This window comes from Desmodus rotundus, chromosome 9 (genome assembly GCF_022682495.2).
Source record: "Desmodus rotundus isolate HL8 chromosome 9, HLdesRot8A.1, whole genome shotgun sequence".
NCBI lineage: Eukaryota > Metazoa > Chordata > Mammalia > Chiroptera > Phyllostomidae > Desmodus > Desmodus rotundus.
The window spans coordinates 37,935,635-37,953,751 of record NC_071395.1 but is presented as its reverse complement, the minus strand read 5'-3'; the positions used below and the strand labels follow the sequence as shown (position 1 = coordinate 37,953,751).

The following is an 18,117-nucleotide window of genomic DNA, read 5'->3' as shown; positions in this document are numbered from 1 at the left end:
GCAGATGGGGAATGATTGTTAAGAACCCCTCCACCACCCCCAACTAATGACAGGTAGAAGCTGCCTGTCCCCGGGAAGCCACACATGACCACAGGGGGCTTGTCCTTCAGAGCCCTGCCGGTGGACGTCCCTCTCCCAAGGTGGAGTGCTCACCCAGCCTGGCCCTGCACCTCACCTGGTGCTGCCTTGCTCGTCCTCAGAGCCCGGCTCCTCATCGGAGGTCAGCGGGGAGTAGTGGGCCCCATTGGTTTGGCTCAGGGGCTTCTCCTTCTTGAGCACGGGCGGCTGGTCATTGTCCTGGTAAGGGACAGGGGAGCTCTTCAGGGAGCTCTCAGGGGACGAGATGGCTGTGATTTCCAAAGGCTGGTTAATGTTGTTGACCTGAGGGACCAGCACAGACACAGCACAATTCTGTCAGTGGGCTCCCCTGCAGAACCCACCCCGAGGGCTCTGTTCTGATCCCTCCTGCCTGAGCTTCCCCAGGGTACAGAGGGTTGGGGAATCAAGAAGTCTGTCAGCCTCCCCCTTCCGGCACATGGCTGGGCTCCTGATTGTGCCTCCGACTCAGCCCATCTCAGTCAGCCCTGGAAATGAGACCTAACATCTACATGCCTGCCTGCCTGTGCTGGGTGGCTCCCCCATCTCCTGCCCCAGCCATTCGTTACTGGCCTCACCATGGAGTTCAGGTTGAGTGGGGACCCTGAAGACTGCGTGAAGAGACCAGCGACGGATGGCAAAGCCCGGCGCTTGGGGGACACACCCGAGCTCAGGCTGGGAGTCCCCGCTGACGTTCGCTTCCTCCGGCCCCGCTTTCGGCTATCCTGTCCATGGCTCTGGCTGCTGTCTCCGCGGGCGCCCCCCGGCAGAGGGCTGTGTTTGTTGGAAGGCGACTGCTTGGCGCTGCTGGCACCAGCTGAGATGGTGAAGATGATCCTCCTCTTGGCCTCGCTCTCTGGATCCGAGAAGCCAGTCTCAGGGGGAAGGTCTCCTTTGCTGGAATCAGGGAGTGGACCCTGGGCAGCGCTGAGCCGGGGACTAACACAGAGCTGATGAGTCGGTGAGGCCGAACCAGAGTTCCGGGGCTGCACCAGCAGTTGATGGTGCTGTGGGGTGGAGCTGCGGGAGCTCATGGTGGTGAAGAGGCTCCCTGAACTGGAGGACTCATCAAAGGCCGGGGGCTCAGCTCCAGCAGTGAGCGGGGCTGGGCTGCCTGCCAGGGCCCCACTGATGGCCACTGAGCCAGTGTAGGAGAAACCTGTTGGGAAGGGACACAGTTCCTCAGGGAAGCCCATCCCAGGAGAGGATGGCACTGCCCTAGGTGGAGCTGGTGAGGACACTCAGCCCAAGAACTCTCTCCATGTCATGCTTGCCCCCAGAGATGGCACCAAGGAATCAGGCAAGTACCCTCAGGCTGGTGCAAGTGCAGATGAGAACACCCAGGCGTGGTAAGCTCCTTCTTGTGTCTGGATGTGGCATCATTGGAGGCCCTTGGAGCCCATGTACAACTCCCTACTCCAAGCTCTCTCTTGGGGCCTCTCATAAAGGCTCAGGAACCCTTGTGACACCCGGCTGAGACAGAATTTGTCATGCTGCCAGCCACATAGCACCCCTGCACTGGAGTAGTGTGATGCATGAAGACTAGGAAGGACTGGTTTCAGTAGTGGGCTCTGCATTTTACTCTTTATGCCTGGAAAAATAACTTCCAAACAGGGCATGTGTTCACACAGGTCGGCAAACTACAGCCCGGCCTGCAGGTCTGGTGGTTTTGCTGCCAGTCATTGGTATAGCTGTTTTAGTGGCATATACCCACCGGCTGTCCGTGGGCTGGCATACTAGGGTTGAACAGCTATGACAGAGTTTCTCTAGGCCGGAGGTCCCCAGCCTCTGGACGGCGGACTGGTACTGGTCCGGGCCTGTTAGGAACCAGGCCACACAGCAGGTAGTGCTCTGGAATGTATGGTAACGCACTAGAATCATCCCAAAGCCACTGCTCCCTACCCTGTCCATGGAAAAAACCGTCTTCCACAAAACTGCTCCCTGGTGCCAAAAAGGTTGGGGACCACAGAGTCAAAGTTTACCTCCCCACCAATCAACACACAGATGTGTGAAGAACTGGAGTTCTCTGAAGGAGACCAGACCCAGCTATTGGATTGACCAAAGAGCTCATTCAGTTTTTAAGTAAAAATAAAAGACATTTTTTATTCTTACCAATACCTTTATCGAAAAATGTATTCATTGTTTTGTTCCATTACCTTCTGCCATGTTTCGTACAAATTCATAATTCCATCTTCCCTAAACTTTTTATCTTTTTGAGCAAAGAACTGTTTCAGGTGTCTTTTGCAGTCTTCTGGGGAATCAGAATTTTTTCCATTAAGAGAAAAAATGGAAACCCGAAGGTGCAAGGTCTGGTGAATACAGCTGATGAATGAGAACTTCGCAGCCAAGCTGTAACAGTTGTTGCTTGGTCACCGAAGCAGCATGAAGGCTTGTGTTGTCCTGATGGAAGATTGTGAGTTTTCTGTTGACTAACTCTGGATGCTTTTCGTCAAGTGCTGCTTTCAGTTTGCCTAATTGGGAGCAGTATTTGTGGGAATTAACCATTTGGTTTTCCGGAAGGAGCTCATAATAGAGGACTCCCATTCCCATCATATATACAACAGCACCTTTTTTGGATGAAGACTGGCCTTTGGTGCGGTTGGTGGTGGTTCATTTTGCTTGCCCCACGATCTCTTCTTGTTCCACATTATTGTAAAGTATCCACTTTTCATCAACCATCACAATTTGTTTTAAAAATGAAATGTTGTCATTGTATTTAAGTAGAGAATCACATGTGGAAGTAAGGTCAAGAAGGCTTTCTTTTGCTTATGTGGAACCCAAACATTACAGTGATTAACATAACCAAGTTGGTGCACATGACTTTCAACACTTGATTTGGGTGTTTTGAGTACATCGGCTCTCTTCCGCGTGGTGGAACATTGATCGCTGTTAAGTAGTATCTCGATCTGATCGCTACCAACTTCAGCTGGTCTATGCAGCCGCAGAGCATCATTCAGCGAGAAATCTCCAGCATGAAACTTCACAAACCACTTCCGACATGCTCGATCAGTCACAGCACCTTCTCCATTTACTGCACTTTTTTTCTGTTTTCATTTGCGTGTTTACTTTTCTTGAAATAACACAGCATAATATTCCGAAAATGTTGCTTATTTCCTTCTATCTTCAATATTAAAGTGGCTACACAGAAATTCACCAGTTTTGAAAAGTTTTTTAAAATGCAAGCTGATATGAGAGCTGTCACAATACAACCTAACAAAATTGTTTTGGATGAAGTTAAAGACAACTGAGTGCCATTAAAGGCATTTTACAGGAAAAAAAAAACACAACTTTTTGGTCAACCCAATAGAAACTGCGCAGCCTGGGCACCCACAGTGATTTCACAAGGACAATGCCACCACTCCACCGAGGCTCAGGTACAGCCAGTCCAAGCACGACCACATCAGGGTGCCAGCCAGAGGTTTAGGCAATGCACTGAGGACGCAGCTAGAGCCCCTGACCCCCAGGGCTCGCTGTGCTGCTGCTCCTGCTAAGGGGGATGACAGCCCTGCTCGGTGTGTGGCCAGGAGGAGCTAGGCTCCGAGCCTGGCATCTCTGGGGGGCCGCACTATGAGACACTGTTCACACCTCACACCGCTGGCCCAGCCCCTGGGGAAGTGGCAGAGGCACAGGCAGAAGCTGACCCCCAGAAACAGGGCAGGGACAGGAGGAACACCCTCACCTGTGGGGGCCAGGGCGAGGCCTTTGCTCCCAGCAGCGTTGCTCCCAGCACCATGGCCATTAGCACCCATCTGCTTTTCAAGTGTGGATGAGGACTCTCGGGTCTGAGGCACAGGGCTGGGGGTGCTTCTCTGTGGAGTGAGAATACACACTGTCAGCTCAGCTGGGCTCAGTCTGTGAATGTTGGGGAGGGGTCACAGGCCACAGGATACACCAAGGGCCCGAAGCGGGGAAAGTGGCAGGTATGTGAGAAGCAGCTCAAAGAAGGGAAAGCGACCTGCTCAGGATGTGAGCACAGCAGGCAGCCACTGGAAGGATCTGACTGGGGTAGGACGGATGTCTTAGGACAGATGTGGGTCCTAAAGGTTCACTCTGGCCTATGCGCTCAGGGTAGGGAAGAAGGGTACAGGGAGAGCAGTGAGGGCTGTAGCTGCAGTTATGATCTGACTCAGCAGTTCCTCTCCTATGTGAAACAAGATGAAAACACTGTCCAAACAAAACCTGTACACCTATGTTCACAGTGGCCAAAAGGGGGAACAAAAAATGCCCACTGACAGATGAAATCATGCATGAATATGTCTCTGCACGTTGGAATATTACTCGGCCACGAAGAGGCGCGAAGCTCTGACACTCGCTACAACATGGATGAACCTTGTAAACCTGAAGCTCAGTGAGAGAAGCCAGACACAAAAAGCCACAGTGTGTGATTCCACTTATGTGCAATGTCCAGAACAGGCCCACCCACAGAGACAAGGCGTGGGTTCCTGGCTGTCGGGAGCAGGGGTGGGGGACGAGGGTGGGAGATGGATGGGGATGGGACTTCTTTTTGGGATGATGGCAATCTTTGGAACTAGACAGAGGTGACAGTTGCACAACCCTGTGTATTAAGTGTCACTGAAACGGACACTTTAAATACTGGGTTAGATGTGGATTATATCTCGATAAAAACAAACAAACAAAAGGCCTGCATTATACAAGGTTCTGTACTCAAAAGTTCACAAGCGTGAGGCAGAATAATGCAGGTATAAACTGAAGGAAGGGAATGGGCTTCAAGCTTCTACCACACCAGGCATTTCTATTTACTCTCCACCCACACAGACCGCTGTGTACAAGAGAACATCAGATAAAAATGGCAAGATGTTAACGTAATTAAACCTGGATTTTGAATAGTTTTTCTCGAAATTCAACAGCATGCAATTTGGCAAAAAGAAACCAGGTCTTGTGGGGCGAAAACCAGACAAAAGACTGTGTTGACCCCTAATACTGTGCTGACACTCTTGGAGCAGCACGACGGCACTGGACTGTCCCACCCCCGCAGTGTTCACTCACCACCTTCTCGGCGCGGCTGGGCAACACCACGCTGGCCAGGGGGATGCTGACAGGCAGCTTGCTGGGCTGCACGGTGCTGAGCGGGATGCTGACAGGTAGGCTGGTGATGGCCTCACCGCTGCTGGCATAGGTGCGCTCCTTCAGACCCTACAGACACAGCAGACCACCTGCTGCTGCTGACCGGTGAACCCCAGGGCACGAGCACCAGCCAAAGAACACAGTAATCCTCCAGCCATGGACAAGGGACCTCTCTCACGGAAGGTTCCCTCATCCCAGTAATACCCACCCCTCCAACTGCTCCTCCTGACCTTCCAGGCCCCTACACATCACCCCAGTGGCTACCAATCATCAGTTCCTCACACGCTGACCTCAAACTTGCCACCTGAACAGAGACAGAGCTGCCCTCTCTTTCCTGTCCCCATAGGCAATGCCTCCCTAATAGGGGCTCTACTATTTGGCCACTCTCTTAGTCTTATTCCTGAGGATGGTAAGGCAACCGAGGGTGGGGACCTGACTGAAGGAGCCCTAGCCCTCCATCCCCACCCCACATTCTCCTGGCTCCATTGCCCTCATATGGACTTCCTCTCTTAACAGACCCGCTCCCACAGCCCTGGCTCAGATACAGGTGAGACAACCCCAACACCCCTGCCCCAAGGGCCCCTGCCAGTGGCTGTCTGCACCTTCTCACTGCCCTTTTCCCCTGTCATCTGTAAGGCCATGGGGGGTGAAGGCTGTGGGTCCTGAGGGCTCAGCTTGATGCCGTTGGTGAGGCCTGGGCTCTGGTATGGAAGGCCATTCTCCTTGGTGTGCTCAGCTCTGGAACGAGATACATACCTCAGTCATTCTCTGGGGAGACCCTGGGGCTGTGGCTTTGCATTCAGAGCTGACAGCCTGGGCCAAGCAAACCCTTCCAAACTTATGAGCAACCCTTTCAAGACCCCACAACAGCCTAAGGACACCAGAGGGAGACCTGCCGGCCACACTCACCGTGGATGCAGCTCGCCAGCAGATGCCTTGACACTGGCTGTGTGGTCCTGACTCAGGTGGCGTCTCAGCACCAGCTTGGCTGGAGAGAGCCTGGTGTAGTCTGGCAAGGCCAACCCAGACAGCTTCTCAAGCCGGGGCCGGCTGCTATGGCTGGGGGTACAGGGCACAACTTCCTGGTCCAATGGGGAGGCCAAGTACTGAGGGGTGTTCTGTTTGGATGAGGGCCGGCTCAGTGTGTTGCAGAGTTCATAGCCGGCCACGTGGCCATTCATGGAGAGCTCCGGGCTCATGCTACTGAAGTGGGGCAGTGAGAACTTGGAGCAGTCTAGCTCGAGGTGCAGCCGGCCAGGCTCCGCCTCCAGTTCCCGGCCCAGGCTGCCTTTCCCTCGCAGGTGCAGGGACACCGAGTCATCTGGTGGCACGCAGGACTTGAGCTGCATAAGTTCCTGCTGCCGCTGGCTCTTTTCCAGCTCCACGATGCTGATCTGGAAGACCGAGTATGTCAGACCTGCAGCTTGCTTGGGGTAAGGCTCTTGCACAGCTGCTGAAGGCCCCAGAACAGAGGCTGCCCAGCCCCTCTCAGCAGCCCACTGGAGGGGACCAACCCAGGAGAGCGAGAAGAATGCCCGCTCAAAGCGACTGCAGGAGGTGGACTGGCTTTGTGTGTGACAGGGGGCCAGGGCAGCAAACCAGCCAAACCTGGTAGGGGTGCTCTGGATGGATGGACAAGATAGCACGAGAGTGTCAAGGGTGGCTCTGCAGAAGCATGTCTGTTGACAAGGAAAGAACTTCCCCAGGAAAGCAAGGAACAGAGGACACAGCGCTCTGTGAGTATACAACATTGGGAAAAACCTGAAATAGCATTTTCTTCCAGGGGTCAGGACACAGGGCATTTTTTCCCTTACACTTTGTTTTTTTTCCTCCTCTGTAAGAACATGTATCATTTCTTTACTACACAGAAGAGCCAGAAACCAAATACTGGGTTGGCCAAAAAGTTTTAGTTTTTTTCCATACAATGTCTCTAGTAGTGCTCAGTTGTCTTTAACTTCATTTGAAATACTTTTGTTAGACTGTATTGTGACAGATGCCATATGAGCGTACATTTTTTAAAAATTTACCAAAATTGGTGAATTTTTGTACAGCCATTTTAATATTGAAGGTGGAAAAAGATAGGCAACATTATCAGTGTATTATGCTTTATTATTTCCAGAAAGGTAAAAATGCAACTGCAATGGCAAAGAAGAAGAAAGTTTGCGCAGTGTGTGGAGAAGGTCCCATGACTGATGGAACGAGCCAAAAGTGGTTTGTGAGGTTTCTTGGTCCTACTGACACTTCAGCCAAATAATTCTTCGCTGTGGGGCTGCCTTATGCTTTGAAAGACATTTAGCAGAACCCCTGGCCTTGACCCACTAGAAGCCAATAGCAGGAAACAGTTGACATACTCAAAATATCCAAATCAATAAAGTTATTGGTGAAAATGAAAAATGTGTCTTTTATTTTATGGAAAAACCTAAACAGACTTTTTGGCCTACCCAATATACTCCCTGTGGGGACTTCCCTTGTGGGTATATCCACATAAATAAGGCCAAGGTCAGCAAACCTCTTTCTGCGACAAGGACTGCTGGCTTGGTAGGCAAAAGACACCTACCTGGGCCCATAAACCACAGGACCTTAAACTGCTCCCAGATCTACTTTGGGATTATGTCTTTAAAGAAATATCCTTAAAATGAATCGTGGGTATAGAGAAGTTCATTGTAGTTTCACTTTATAATAATAAAACCACGTGAAAGAGCCCCCAGGGTTTGGCAGCTGGCAATGCGGCACATGTTATGGAGCTGGGCTGAGATGCAGTAGAGGCTGCAGTCTGTACACACGGAGCTTTGGTAACGACCAATGCTCACGCTGCAAGTCTCCCTTTACTTTCCTTATTGTTACTTGAAAGTCCCATAATTGGGAACTCAGCCATGGCTCTGTGGTTATGCTTTCTCCTTCCCCACACTGTTTTCTAGCTGACCTTGACGAACGAGTTACACCATCAGGAAAAGCACAACCTGTTCTGTTTTAACCCACAGGCACAGGCCTGCTCAGTGACCGTGTCACAAGCACTTCACCAGGAGGTGCTCAGGCACCCTTTAGGTCTGGGACCAGATGAGATGCCCTGACGTAGAGTAGGGTGTCCACCTGCCCTGATCCTTGCTAAACGCGGACATTAGGCGGTTTAATGTGACACCTGGAACTAGTGCCCTGGCCTTAGGAGGAGGATGGCTTTGCTGGGTCTGCCAATAGCACTGACCATGTTTCTAACACCATGGCTGAAGCCCAGAGAGGCTGATGCCCCCGTTCCCGGACCCTACCTGCAGCTCCAGACAGTGCCTCTGTTTCTCAGAGATCTGGCTCTTCAGGGCCTGCTTCTCCTTTAGCAGGTTCTCCAGGGACAGTGTGGACCAGTCCAGCTTTAGCTCCTCACACCGAGCCTTCAGCTGTGGGGACAGGGCAGTAGTGGCCATGAGCACGTGCATGGCTGTGAGGCGGCGGGATGGCCCCGAGCCTGCTTCCCGACTTTGGGCTCTGAGGGGAGACAGGGCGGGTATCTAGGCAGGTTTCCCTGGGGGCTGGTTCCTCTCTCCCTCCTGATTCTGGAAGGCCGGGCTGCAGAGGTGGCCCAAGGAGACCAGGGTCCCCATAGGAAATGCCCCAGGAGCATAGTTAGAGGTCCCAGAGGATGGGACAGGGGGCCTATTAGAAGGGAGGCCCCTGTATGTCTAATGCTGGATGTCCAAGAGTCCCAAGAGTAAGGACCAGGAAATTCTGAGCCCCGTTAAAAGGCCCGTTTAGTCACATCATCAGCCTTTGGGACACCCCTAACAGAAAATTAAGCAGCTACATTCTGGCCCCAAGCCCAGCTTGAGCTCATGTGCTCTGAGAGCCAAGGAAAGCAGCTCCACCACTCCTAGAATGAACTAGGATGGAGAGATGAGGAAGGGCCCTGTCTTCCCCCTGCAGATTAAGGGGGTCATGGGAAATCCATCCTCAAGAAAACCTGCTGGGCTCTGCAGGCACCCTTAGATCATTTCTCTGTATCAGGACACATATCAGGACACTGGCCTCTAGGTCTGTCAACTGAGGGACACCTGGACCTCTGCCTAGTCTGGGGTCTAAGGCTCCAGCTCCCTCTGGAATGTGCTGGAACTGCCACCCTCCCTGGGCACGCACCAGCTGCAGGCTCTGGCTCCTTAGCTCCCTGTTGTCCTTCTCCAGCTGCTCTGTCTGCTCTCGGAGCTGCTGGTTGTGAGCTGAGATCTCCTTCTGCGCTTGGATTAGGTCGCTGTATGTCAGAGCCTTCACTCCCAACTGCGGACACACAACAGTAAGGCTAGGCTTGCGGGGAGGTGCAGCCGTGGTGGGGAGGGGAGGGGCTAGCTCACTCGTGCCCAGACTAGACAGAGGCGGCACCGTGCTGGTAACAGACAAAGAGAGTGGAGGAGGTACATTCCCTCAGAGAGGGGAGCAAGGGGGTCCCAGGACACAAGCCTAGGCAGGCCCCATGAGGGCTGGATTGGGAGCAGCCCTCTGACCAGAGCCCAGGTCCTAAACTGACAGAAAGAGCACAAGGAAGGAAGAGCCCTTCTGGATCTCAGCTTTCCCAGGCTGCGCCCTCACCCAGCCCCCACCCACCCCTAATGCTGTCCTTGGGTCATCCTGGCCTTGGTGGCTCTACCTCATCCAGTTTCTGCTGGAAGAGTCTCTTTATTTCTTCTTTCTGGGCCTGGCAGTGGCCGAATAGCTGCTGTGCGGCCCCCAGCAACCGGGCATTCTTCTCCTGCAGGGGACAGAGGGCCAGTGAGTATAAGCCCTGCCCCCACCATCCCTTCCCTTAAACAGGCTCAAAGGAAAAGCGCCGATGTAACACATCTCGGCCTATCTCAGTGATAAAGAACACTGCCGTTGCGTGAAGGGCGAGAGCTGCTACGTCCCCTCTATGCTCACATGTGGCAATGCGCGCATACACTGGGGATGCTGGCCAATTCTCCATCTGGGCATTTATTGGAAGGCTGCACCAGGCAACCCTCAGTGCAGGCAGCAGCAGGCCCTCTGAGCAGGGACAAGGGGACATGACAGGAAGTAAGGCATGTTCTGGGTGGGCTGGGGGCTACGCGAGGCCTTCAGGTGGGGGGCTCACCTAGTTCACCTGGCTCGCCCTCTATAGAGAGCTGGAAACACAGAAGTGGCACTCCTCACCTTCTCCTGGTCCAGCAGCTGCTGCAGGCTGGCCTTGTACTGAGGGGTCTTTGTGTATGCTAGGAACTGCAGGTACTGGATCTTGAAGGACTCTAGGAGAGCAGGGGACAAGGTCTCAGTGCAGAAGCCAACTGGCTGAGGCTGAAGGCTATGATGGTGGTGGTGCAGGGGGGCAAGGTGGGAGGCTTGAATGTCTCTGGGAGCTCCCCCCACCCTGTTGTCAGATGCTGCTGAAAATCGCTTGTTACTGTCAGCACCTTTGGTCCCCACGCTGCCTCGGCATCACCCCCCAACTTGCACCTACAGTTAGTCCCCCTACTGGAGCCCTTTGCAGCTCCTGCCATCGCCACCTGCATTTTCTTTCTTTGCAAGACTGTGGATTTCTATGACCCAATCTGCCAATTTTCCTAGTAGCACATGCTGTTGACATGGACTGAGGAAACCGATGGCTCCCATGATTCCAAGGGGTTTCCCTCACTCAGTTTCTACAGAGGAGATCTCTGGGTTGAGCCCCACAAAGTGAGCAGGTGTTCAACTCAGACAGGGCTTGCTCTCTCACAGCCCCAGCTCATCTGCCACAGGCCCTTTCCCTACCCTAAGAATACTGGGGCTGCGTCACCCTCTGTAGGGCTGTCCTGGGGGCTGTGGGAGACTAAGCAGCGTCCCTACCCCATCCTATATAGGAACACCCCAGTAAGACAACCAGAGATGTCCCAGACATGGCCCAGTGTTCCCTGAGGGAGAGAACCTTAGCCTAACTATGCAGGCCCTTCTGGCCTAGAAGCCTGGCAGGACTGACCCCAAGTCCTCGGGACCTTAGTGTGGTCAGCCTGCTTGCAGCTATCACGGGAGGCTTGCCAGAGGCAGAACCTTGGACCCTGCCCCCTCCTTGGAGAGGGGATGTTAAGTCGGAATCCACACATGAACCCACAGCGTCCGTGGTGCTGGCTCACCTAGCAGCTTCTGCAGTGCGGGTGGGGTGGGTGCCAGCAGCAGTTGGTCAGGGGGCTGCCGCTGCACGCTGGGAGGTAGCTGATAAAACGGGCTTTGAGGTGACTTGTACGCATCTGCGGGAGACAGGAACATTTACGTGTCAACAACTGACTAGCACATTCTCCCAGGGAATTCCAGATTGTTCTAGAAAACTTTTCCAGCTTTTTTAAAGTTAAGACTCAACACAGCTCCTCGAGTCCAAAGGCCTGACCAGACACCGCATGTGGGCGGCACTAGAAGCCTAGATGAATGCTCTTGTAATCTAAGAAATTTCTGTGAGCATTGTCGTTTCTGCCATGGCTGCTGATATCGAAGCCCTGGCTGGCAGGATGTGACAGGAAAACACACCAGGACTCACTCCTGGCAGACTATCGGGGTAAAGTGAGGCCTGGGCAAACCCCGAAGACAGCCCAAGGCATCCTCCAGAGCATGACCCAAGCCTGAGCAGCACAGGACAGGGCCCTGGGGAGGGCTCTGAGGCCCTGCTCACCCTGCGGTGAGGGTGCGGCCGTCTGGGACACAGTCTGGGCGTGCAGCAGGTCCAGTGCAGTAGGGTTCTTCTTGGGCTTACGCTCGGGGTTCGCAGTGCTCATCTTCTTCGGACGTCCACGCTTCCGGCCTGCCAGCTTCCGCCCCTTCTTGTTCAGTTTCTTCTTCCGCGCTTTAGAGGGGGACGGCTTCTTGATAGCGGTTGTTGCTGCCTTCTCTTCCTCAGCACCAGAATCCTAGTGGACAGAGGCCATTGAGAGACCAACCACTGTGCCTCCTTATAATAAGCCCACAACACAGACTCCAGGATAGCAACTGAACAGAGGCAGCCCACACCTTAGGAATGCCTTCCCTCCTCTGACCTAGTGATCAGTGCTGACCAACTCCACCCCCCTGGCTGGAAGAGTCCCTCCTTTTATAATGAGGGCAGGTGACCAGTGACTGTGCCTAAGGACAGCTGTGCAGAGCCCCAGGCCAGGGTGGGGGGTGCTCACCACAGAGGTGTCTGCAGGCACAGCCGCCTTGCTCTCAGGCACCTTCGTGGGGGTGGTCGTATTACTCTTGTTTTCTCGCTGTTGCCGGCGCCGAGCTGCCTCTTGTTCCTCCTGGAAAGTGTCAGATGTATCCGCCAAAGTGCCAACATGTTCCCCAAAGTGTGGGCATGACCCCAAAGTACCGGCATCGTGGCCCAGCTCTGCTCATGTCAACTCCTCTGCCCGCTGTACAGAGGAGGGAACTGAGGCACAGAGAAGCCTACGAGCTGTCCCTGGCCCCATAACCAGCCCTAGGCCATGTATGTGTCTGCTGTGTGTGTGCAGACATCCCTACGTCTCTCGGTCAGAAACCCGTGACTTTCTGAACTGTGTGTGACATGTGAGGGGAAATTAAATCAAGGACAAAAAGGCTCTGGGTGCAGGACAAGAAGCTGCCCAACAGTCCTCTCTCCTCTACAAGAGTACGGGCCCCCTACACTGAGGTATATCTGTGCGGAGTGAGGGTTACTGGAAAGGCTGAGGGAAGAGGGGGAAGGATGGTGCTGGCTGGCTCAGCCTACTCTCTGTGCTAGGAGGTGGGATGGGGAATCTCAAGCATGGCAGGAATGACATGGGACTCCAGGCAGCGGGAGCTTCTTCCTGCTCAGATGCTTATCTGAGACTCCAGAAACACAGACATTTGGATGGATGCCCTCTGAGGTCTGAAAGAGGTGGTATGGAGGACAGGGGACTGCAGGGACACTGGGCACAGCAGTGGGTGGTGGTGGTAACAGAACCACCATGTCAGAACCTAGGCCACTCCCCTCGAGCTAGCATGGCATACTGCTTAGGGACAGCTGCCTGTATACCAAAAGGCATGTCCTGAGCTCTGGACATGGAGGAAAGGCTTGAGTCCCACAGGGGGTTCCTCAGTCCTGCACTGTGCACACTTCACCACGTTGCCACAACACTGTTCAAAGGTTGCAACTTACTCAACCTCATTCCTAAAGGCTGGGGTCAGGAAGCGCGGCCCCAGGGTACCCAGACCTCCATCCCCAAAATGGCACTCCCTATCTATCCCCTGGAGCTCCACCAAACTCATCAATGAGGGAAACACACACTTACCCTGAGTTTTGGATTTTTCAGACTAGAAAAGTAGTTTTCAAGCTGAAAACAGAAAAAAAAAAAAAAAAAAAAAAAAAAGGAAAAAAATTTAATCAGACGTCATTCCCAAACCCTGTCAAGATGACAGCAACACCCAAGACACACCAACATGAGACGTCCTTGGAGCTGTCGCGGGGTTGTGCCTCTGCCCAGAGCCCCACCCTGAACATAGGCGTCCCTTCTCAGGGGCCACGCAGACCTGCAGGGCCATCTCACATGAAGCGAGCTATGTGGGAACCAGGCTAGCCTGCTCCAGGGCTCCCCACCGCCTTGGCCTTTGACACTGAGGCCAGATCCATTATGGTCACATCATTTGAGACAATGTCTGCCTTACACAGGGACTGGGAGCAAAGAGGGAAGACAGATAAAGAGCCCCTAGCTCCCACTCATGCTGTGGGACAACAATGTTACGGACCCTCCAAGTTGAGTGCTGTGGGCGTGGACAGGAAGGAGGAGGGAGGAGGCTTTCCGGGAGGGCCTAGGCCTCACCCACGGGAACACTTACTATGGTGCGGTCAATGGTGTGCAGGTAGTAGGAGACGGGCTTCCCCGTCCACGACACTGAGCCCTTCAGGGGTGAGAGCTCCACGACGCGCATGATGGTGCCGATGTCTGCAACGACGGGCACAGGTTAGGGCCTCGTGCACCTGGGGGAATGACTCAGGCGAGGCAGGAAGGGAGCAGAACCGCGTGCCCTCATCACGTGGGGCCGTCCCACTCGCCAGGCTGGCAGGTCAGGGAGGCGCACGGTGTGCACAATGGTCCCCGCTAACCCAGGTGCTTGTCCAAGGAAAACGGCAACGAGCCTGACTGGGTGGGATGGAAAAGCACTTGAGGACCATTTGGAAAGAACACAGCTACTAAGACGCCCAGCACCCGAGAAATTGTGACCCGAAAGCTGGGCGCCACAGAGTGACTTGGCTCTTCCCCAGGCCAGAGGTCCAGCTCCTCCTGCTGAAGGCGTCTGCACCTGGAGCCCATCGCGCACACCAGCCTTTTGCCCCTTAGGCCGATCGGATATGAACACAAAGCAGCTTGTAGACTACCTAGTCAAACGTGTGGGTCTCAATCTGGGTGGTTCTGTCCCCAGGGGTCTCTGGACAATGTCTAGGGACATCTGTGGTGGTCACTATGGGGGTGCTCCTGGCAACAAATGGGTTCCCAGAAGCCCCCACAGAGATGACCCGACCCTGAAGTCAGCAGTTCCGAGGAGGAACCCTGCACTAACACGTGTCAGATACTTAAGGTCACATATATTAAGAATTTAACAACATGAGAGTTTCTTACCACTCAAGTTTCTACTGTTTATTCTGAAGTTCAGAGGAGCAAAGGGCTTCGAGGACACAATTCTGCCACCTGAAACATAAAAGCTGATTACTGCCGTTCATGCGAAAACAGTGGCACACCAACAGAAGGGTGCTGAAAGCTGGAGCAGGGGGTGGGGAAGCTACAAAGGAAGAAATGAGCACACTGGGCACACAAGCAGCCAGGGATCATGAGTCCTATCCGTCTCCTACAAGTGAAAGCAAAATAAGGTACGCTTAGGCCCGACCTACTATGGCTTTCCCACAGAAACTTGACCAGAGCCTCCTGAAGTCCCACAGGTGCTGACCTGACCCAGGGACCCCACCTGCGTAGACGCATGCCATGTCCCACACTGAATCTAGATGTCACTGGCACTCCTAGTGCCCAGATGGAAATAGCCTAACTGTGTGTATCAGGTCAGGAACCGCTACACAGAAACAGTTATTATGCTGATACCCCACGTGAGTGTGGTCGTTCTACGGAAGAAGCAGGCTGTCACACCTGCCACAGCAAGCCTATGTGAGCAGTGCTGCTCACATTATGATTATGAAAACACTCCATGTGGACTGAAGAAAACACCAAAGTAAACATGCTAATGCTAAACTTTGCAGCGTCAGAAAAAAAGAGCCAAATACAGAAGAAAATAATGTTTTGTTGAAATAGGAAAAGTCAGGATGAAAATCCATCGAAGGCACATATGCACGTGCGCACTCATACACACGAACACAGCCCCATGACACCCCAGCCGGAGGAGCTCCCCAGCATCCGACCTTGCCCTGAGCGCCACCCCCATTAAGAGGAGGGTATGATGGCTCCTAGGGCTGACCAGATGCACAGTCAGGTGGGAACCTTGTTGTGCAAGGGAATAAACAGGAGCTGGAGACCACAAGGAATATTCAAAGTCACAGGAACATTTAAGAGTGTGGGATATGGTAAAATAAAACCTAGGGGTCCGCAGACTGTTCTCATTAGCAACCTGCCACCCTGCAATGTCCACAAGATAATGGGTGTGTGAGGGGACTTCTGAAGGTAAGTCACTGCAGGACAATGCATCACTGGTGACCAGAGGGACTAGTAAGCAGTACTGCCCTTGAGGCAGCCCATGTGCTACAATTGGGCACTGAGACCTGAGAAAATGGGCTCAGAGGGGCAAGGTCAAGCTCACCACGAGGACAATGAACCCAAACAGCCCATGGGTGTCATCGAAAAAGATGGAGGGGCTGTTTTCTAATAAAACCCAACAACTGCCCAAGACTGTTGGCTGGAGAAGACTAAACAAAAGAGGCACACTCTCCAGACCACAGAGAGAGTTCAAGGTGAGGCAGGAACCTCAGGCCGCAGGAATCCCAGTCCTCTCCTTGGGAGATGCATGTGCCGAGGGAAGAGCCTGAAGGCTCAGGAGACCAGGTGTGTACAGGGCGCAGTGCACAGTGGCCACTCCCTTTTACAAATACGCACCTGTTCAGAACATTCACACGCTCATGCTCATCTGCACAGACACAGGCACACACACATGCTCAAACACACACTCGAAGCTGGAGGTGCTGAAGACAGATGAAAGCTCTCTCGGTCTATGACCTTCCCCTCCTGCACTCCGGTCTAGACTGGGCTGCTCTCTGACCTGGGATGAAGGAAAGGGAGGTAGAGGGAAGCAGTAGGGTAGCTCTGGCCTGGTGGTGGCAGTTCCAAACAAGAAAGGCCCAGAAAATGCAGAAGGGCCCTGGCTGGATGCCCCAGTGGCCCCAGGTTAGGGTTGCCAGACAAACGGATGCCAATCAAGTCTGAATTTCAGATACACATGTTATTCCTTTTTAGTAAAAGCTGGAACATCCTTGTACTAAGAAGCTATTTGTTGTCTATGGGAAATTCACATTTAAATGAACAGCCTGTATCTTACTTGCTAACCTGGCCACCCACCCCAAGTCCCTCAGGCCAGCTGAGCAGTGAGTGGTGGGGAGGTCAGGTCTCTTCCACTCCTACACCAAGCTGGAAGACACCTGGCCCAGCACCTCAGGTGACAGTGAGAACCACAGCCAAGGCATCTTTGCTGCCTGAGGCCTTCTGCATGGGCCTGAAATGAATGGATATGAAAACTGAGAAGAATTCCCACACCTGGGATCCGTGTCAAATCTAGCCAGAACGAGTGGGTGGTGGCTTGACAACCACAGTGAGCATGTAGCAGCCACACAGGATGGGGTTAAGGGGGAGAGTACGTTACCTTCCTTCATATTTGCAAATCGCTCCTTCAGCTGGTGATCCACCTCAGGACCAAAGGCAAAGTTATTCACAAATATAACACTGCAAAATAATATTCCAGTTGAGTAAAACGGAAGTTCCACACTCACATATGCATAGAGCGCCGGTGCGCATGGCGCCTACAGCCCCCATTGCCAGCTCCTCTGTGAAGCCTCCCGGGGCTCTGCCCGCACAGCCCCCGCCCAGCCCAGGGAGTGGGCTCCGGGGCCCACAGTGTGTGGCAGCGGCCTAGTTTGTTGCTAACGTACAACAATTCAGAAATTTCTGTGACCACCACATCGCTGGCTTCTCTGGAAAAGCCAAGATGGACATGTGCAGGATGAGGTGGCCCCAGGTCAACCTGTACCAAATGGCTGGTGGCCCCTGCTCGCCCCTTGACATTTCTGGGCTGGAATGCAGGCACCACAACTGCCACCTGGGGATAGGGATATGAGGATAAGAAAATACCCAGGCAGGAAGGTAGCAGGACTGAGTCAGGCTGCATCTGAACGTGATCCCCAAGAGCCCTTAGGACCAGAAGCAAAGCTCTTCCAAGGGAGGGTGCAGCTCAGCCTCACTTTTTCTAGTTTTCTGTCACCAGATGACCAGAGGCACCTTGGTCTGTAGACTCCTGCTGGGATGGTTGAGGAGGTGCTGCCCCCAAAGGGAAGGTGGAGGTATCCCCCTGCCTGCTCCCTCAACTACCCAGCCCAGCCCCTGCCCACTTAAAGGAATTCTCTGAATGGCTAAACTCTAGAAACATCTGTGCAGCTGGTTTCATGTGAAGACCCAAAGGTAAGACAGTTTCATACTTAAGATGGCTCTCATCACATGGCTCTCTTCTCTGCTTCAAGTGCAAGATTAAAACTGTGCCATGGCAGAAACTGGGCCATGGAGAGAACTGCAGATGGGGGTCACCTCTTTGGACTGTGAGAGAAAATGGAGTGAGCTGACTGTTATCCCCACACTGCTTGTAAAGTCAGGTGCAAGGACAGGCACTGACAGCAAGGGCAGAGTGGTGGGAAGGACACTGAAGGTGTAAATAAAGGCCAGTGCTCTCTCCCTGCTTGATCACGCCGAGAGGAACAGAGAAGATAATGAGGGTTGGGACGGCGCACCCCGGGTGCCA

The 18,117-nt window shown here is 53.4% G+C and overlaps 1 protein-coding gene across 5 annotated transcripts in view; it reads right to left on the bottom strand.

The window, feature by feature from the left end:
• DOT1L (DOT1 like histone lysine methyltransferase) overlaps positions 1-18,117 on the bottom strand; it is a 57,868-nt gene that overhangs the window by 8,649 nt on the left and 31,102 nt on the right. For 4 of the 5 annotated variants that reach the window (XM_053911879.2, XM_024568581.4, XM_024568582.4 and 1 more), the window contains 17 exons: positions 16,972-17,051; positions 14,736-14,804; positions 13,954-14,060; positions 13,410-13,451; positions 12,306-12,416; positions 11,813-12,047; positions 11,283-11,396; positions 10,330-10,421; positions 9,809-9,910; positions 9,304-9,441; positions 8,445-8,570; positions 6,091-6,575; positions 5,784-5,919; positions 5,104-5,250; positions 3,776-3,905; positions 675-1,255; positions 176-381 (listed from right to left, as the gene is read on the bottom strand). In XM_053911879.2, coding sequence (XP_053767854.1) covers positions 176-381; positions 675-1,255; positions 3,776-3,905; positions 5,104-5,250; positions 5,784-5,919; positions 6,091-6,575; positions 8,445-8,570; positions 9,304-9,441; positions 9,809-9,910; positions 10,330-10,421; positions 11,283-11,396; positions 11,813-12,047; positions 12,306-12,416; positions 13,410-13,451; positions 13,954-14,060; positions 14,736-14,804; positions 16,972-17,051 — 2,901 coding nt within the window. The remainder of the gene's footprint in view (positions 1-175; positions 382-674; positions 1,256-3,775; positions 3,906-5,103; positions 5,251-5,783; positions 5,920-6,090; positions 6,576-8,444; positions 8,571-9,303; positions 9,442-9,808; positions 9,911-10,329; positions 10,422-11,282; positions 11,397-11,812; positions 12,048-12,305; positions 12,417-13,409; positions 13,452-13,953; positions 14,061-14,735; positions 14,805-16,971; positions 17,052-18,117) is intronic. The other variant, XM_045202748.3, reaches the window with a different exon arrangement.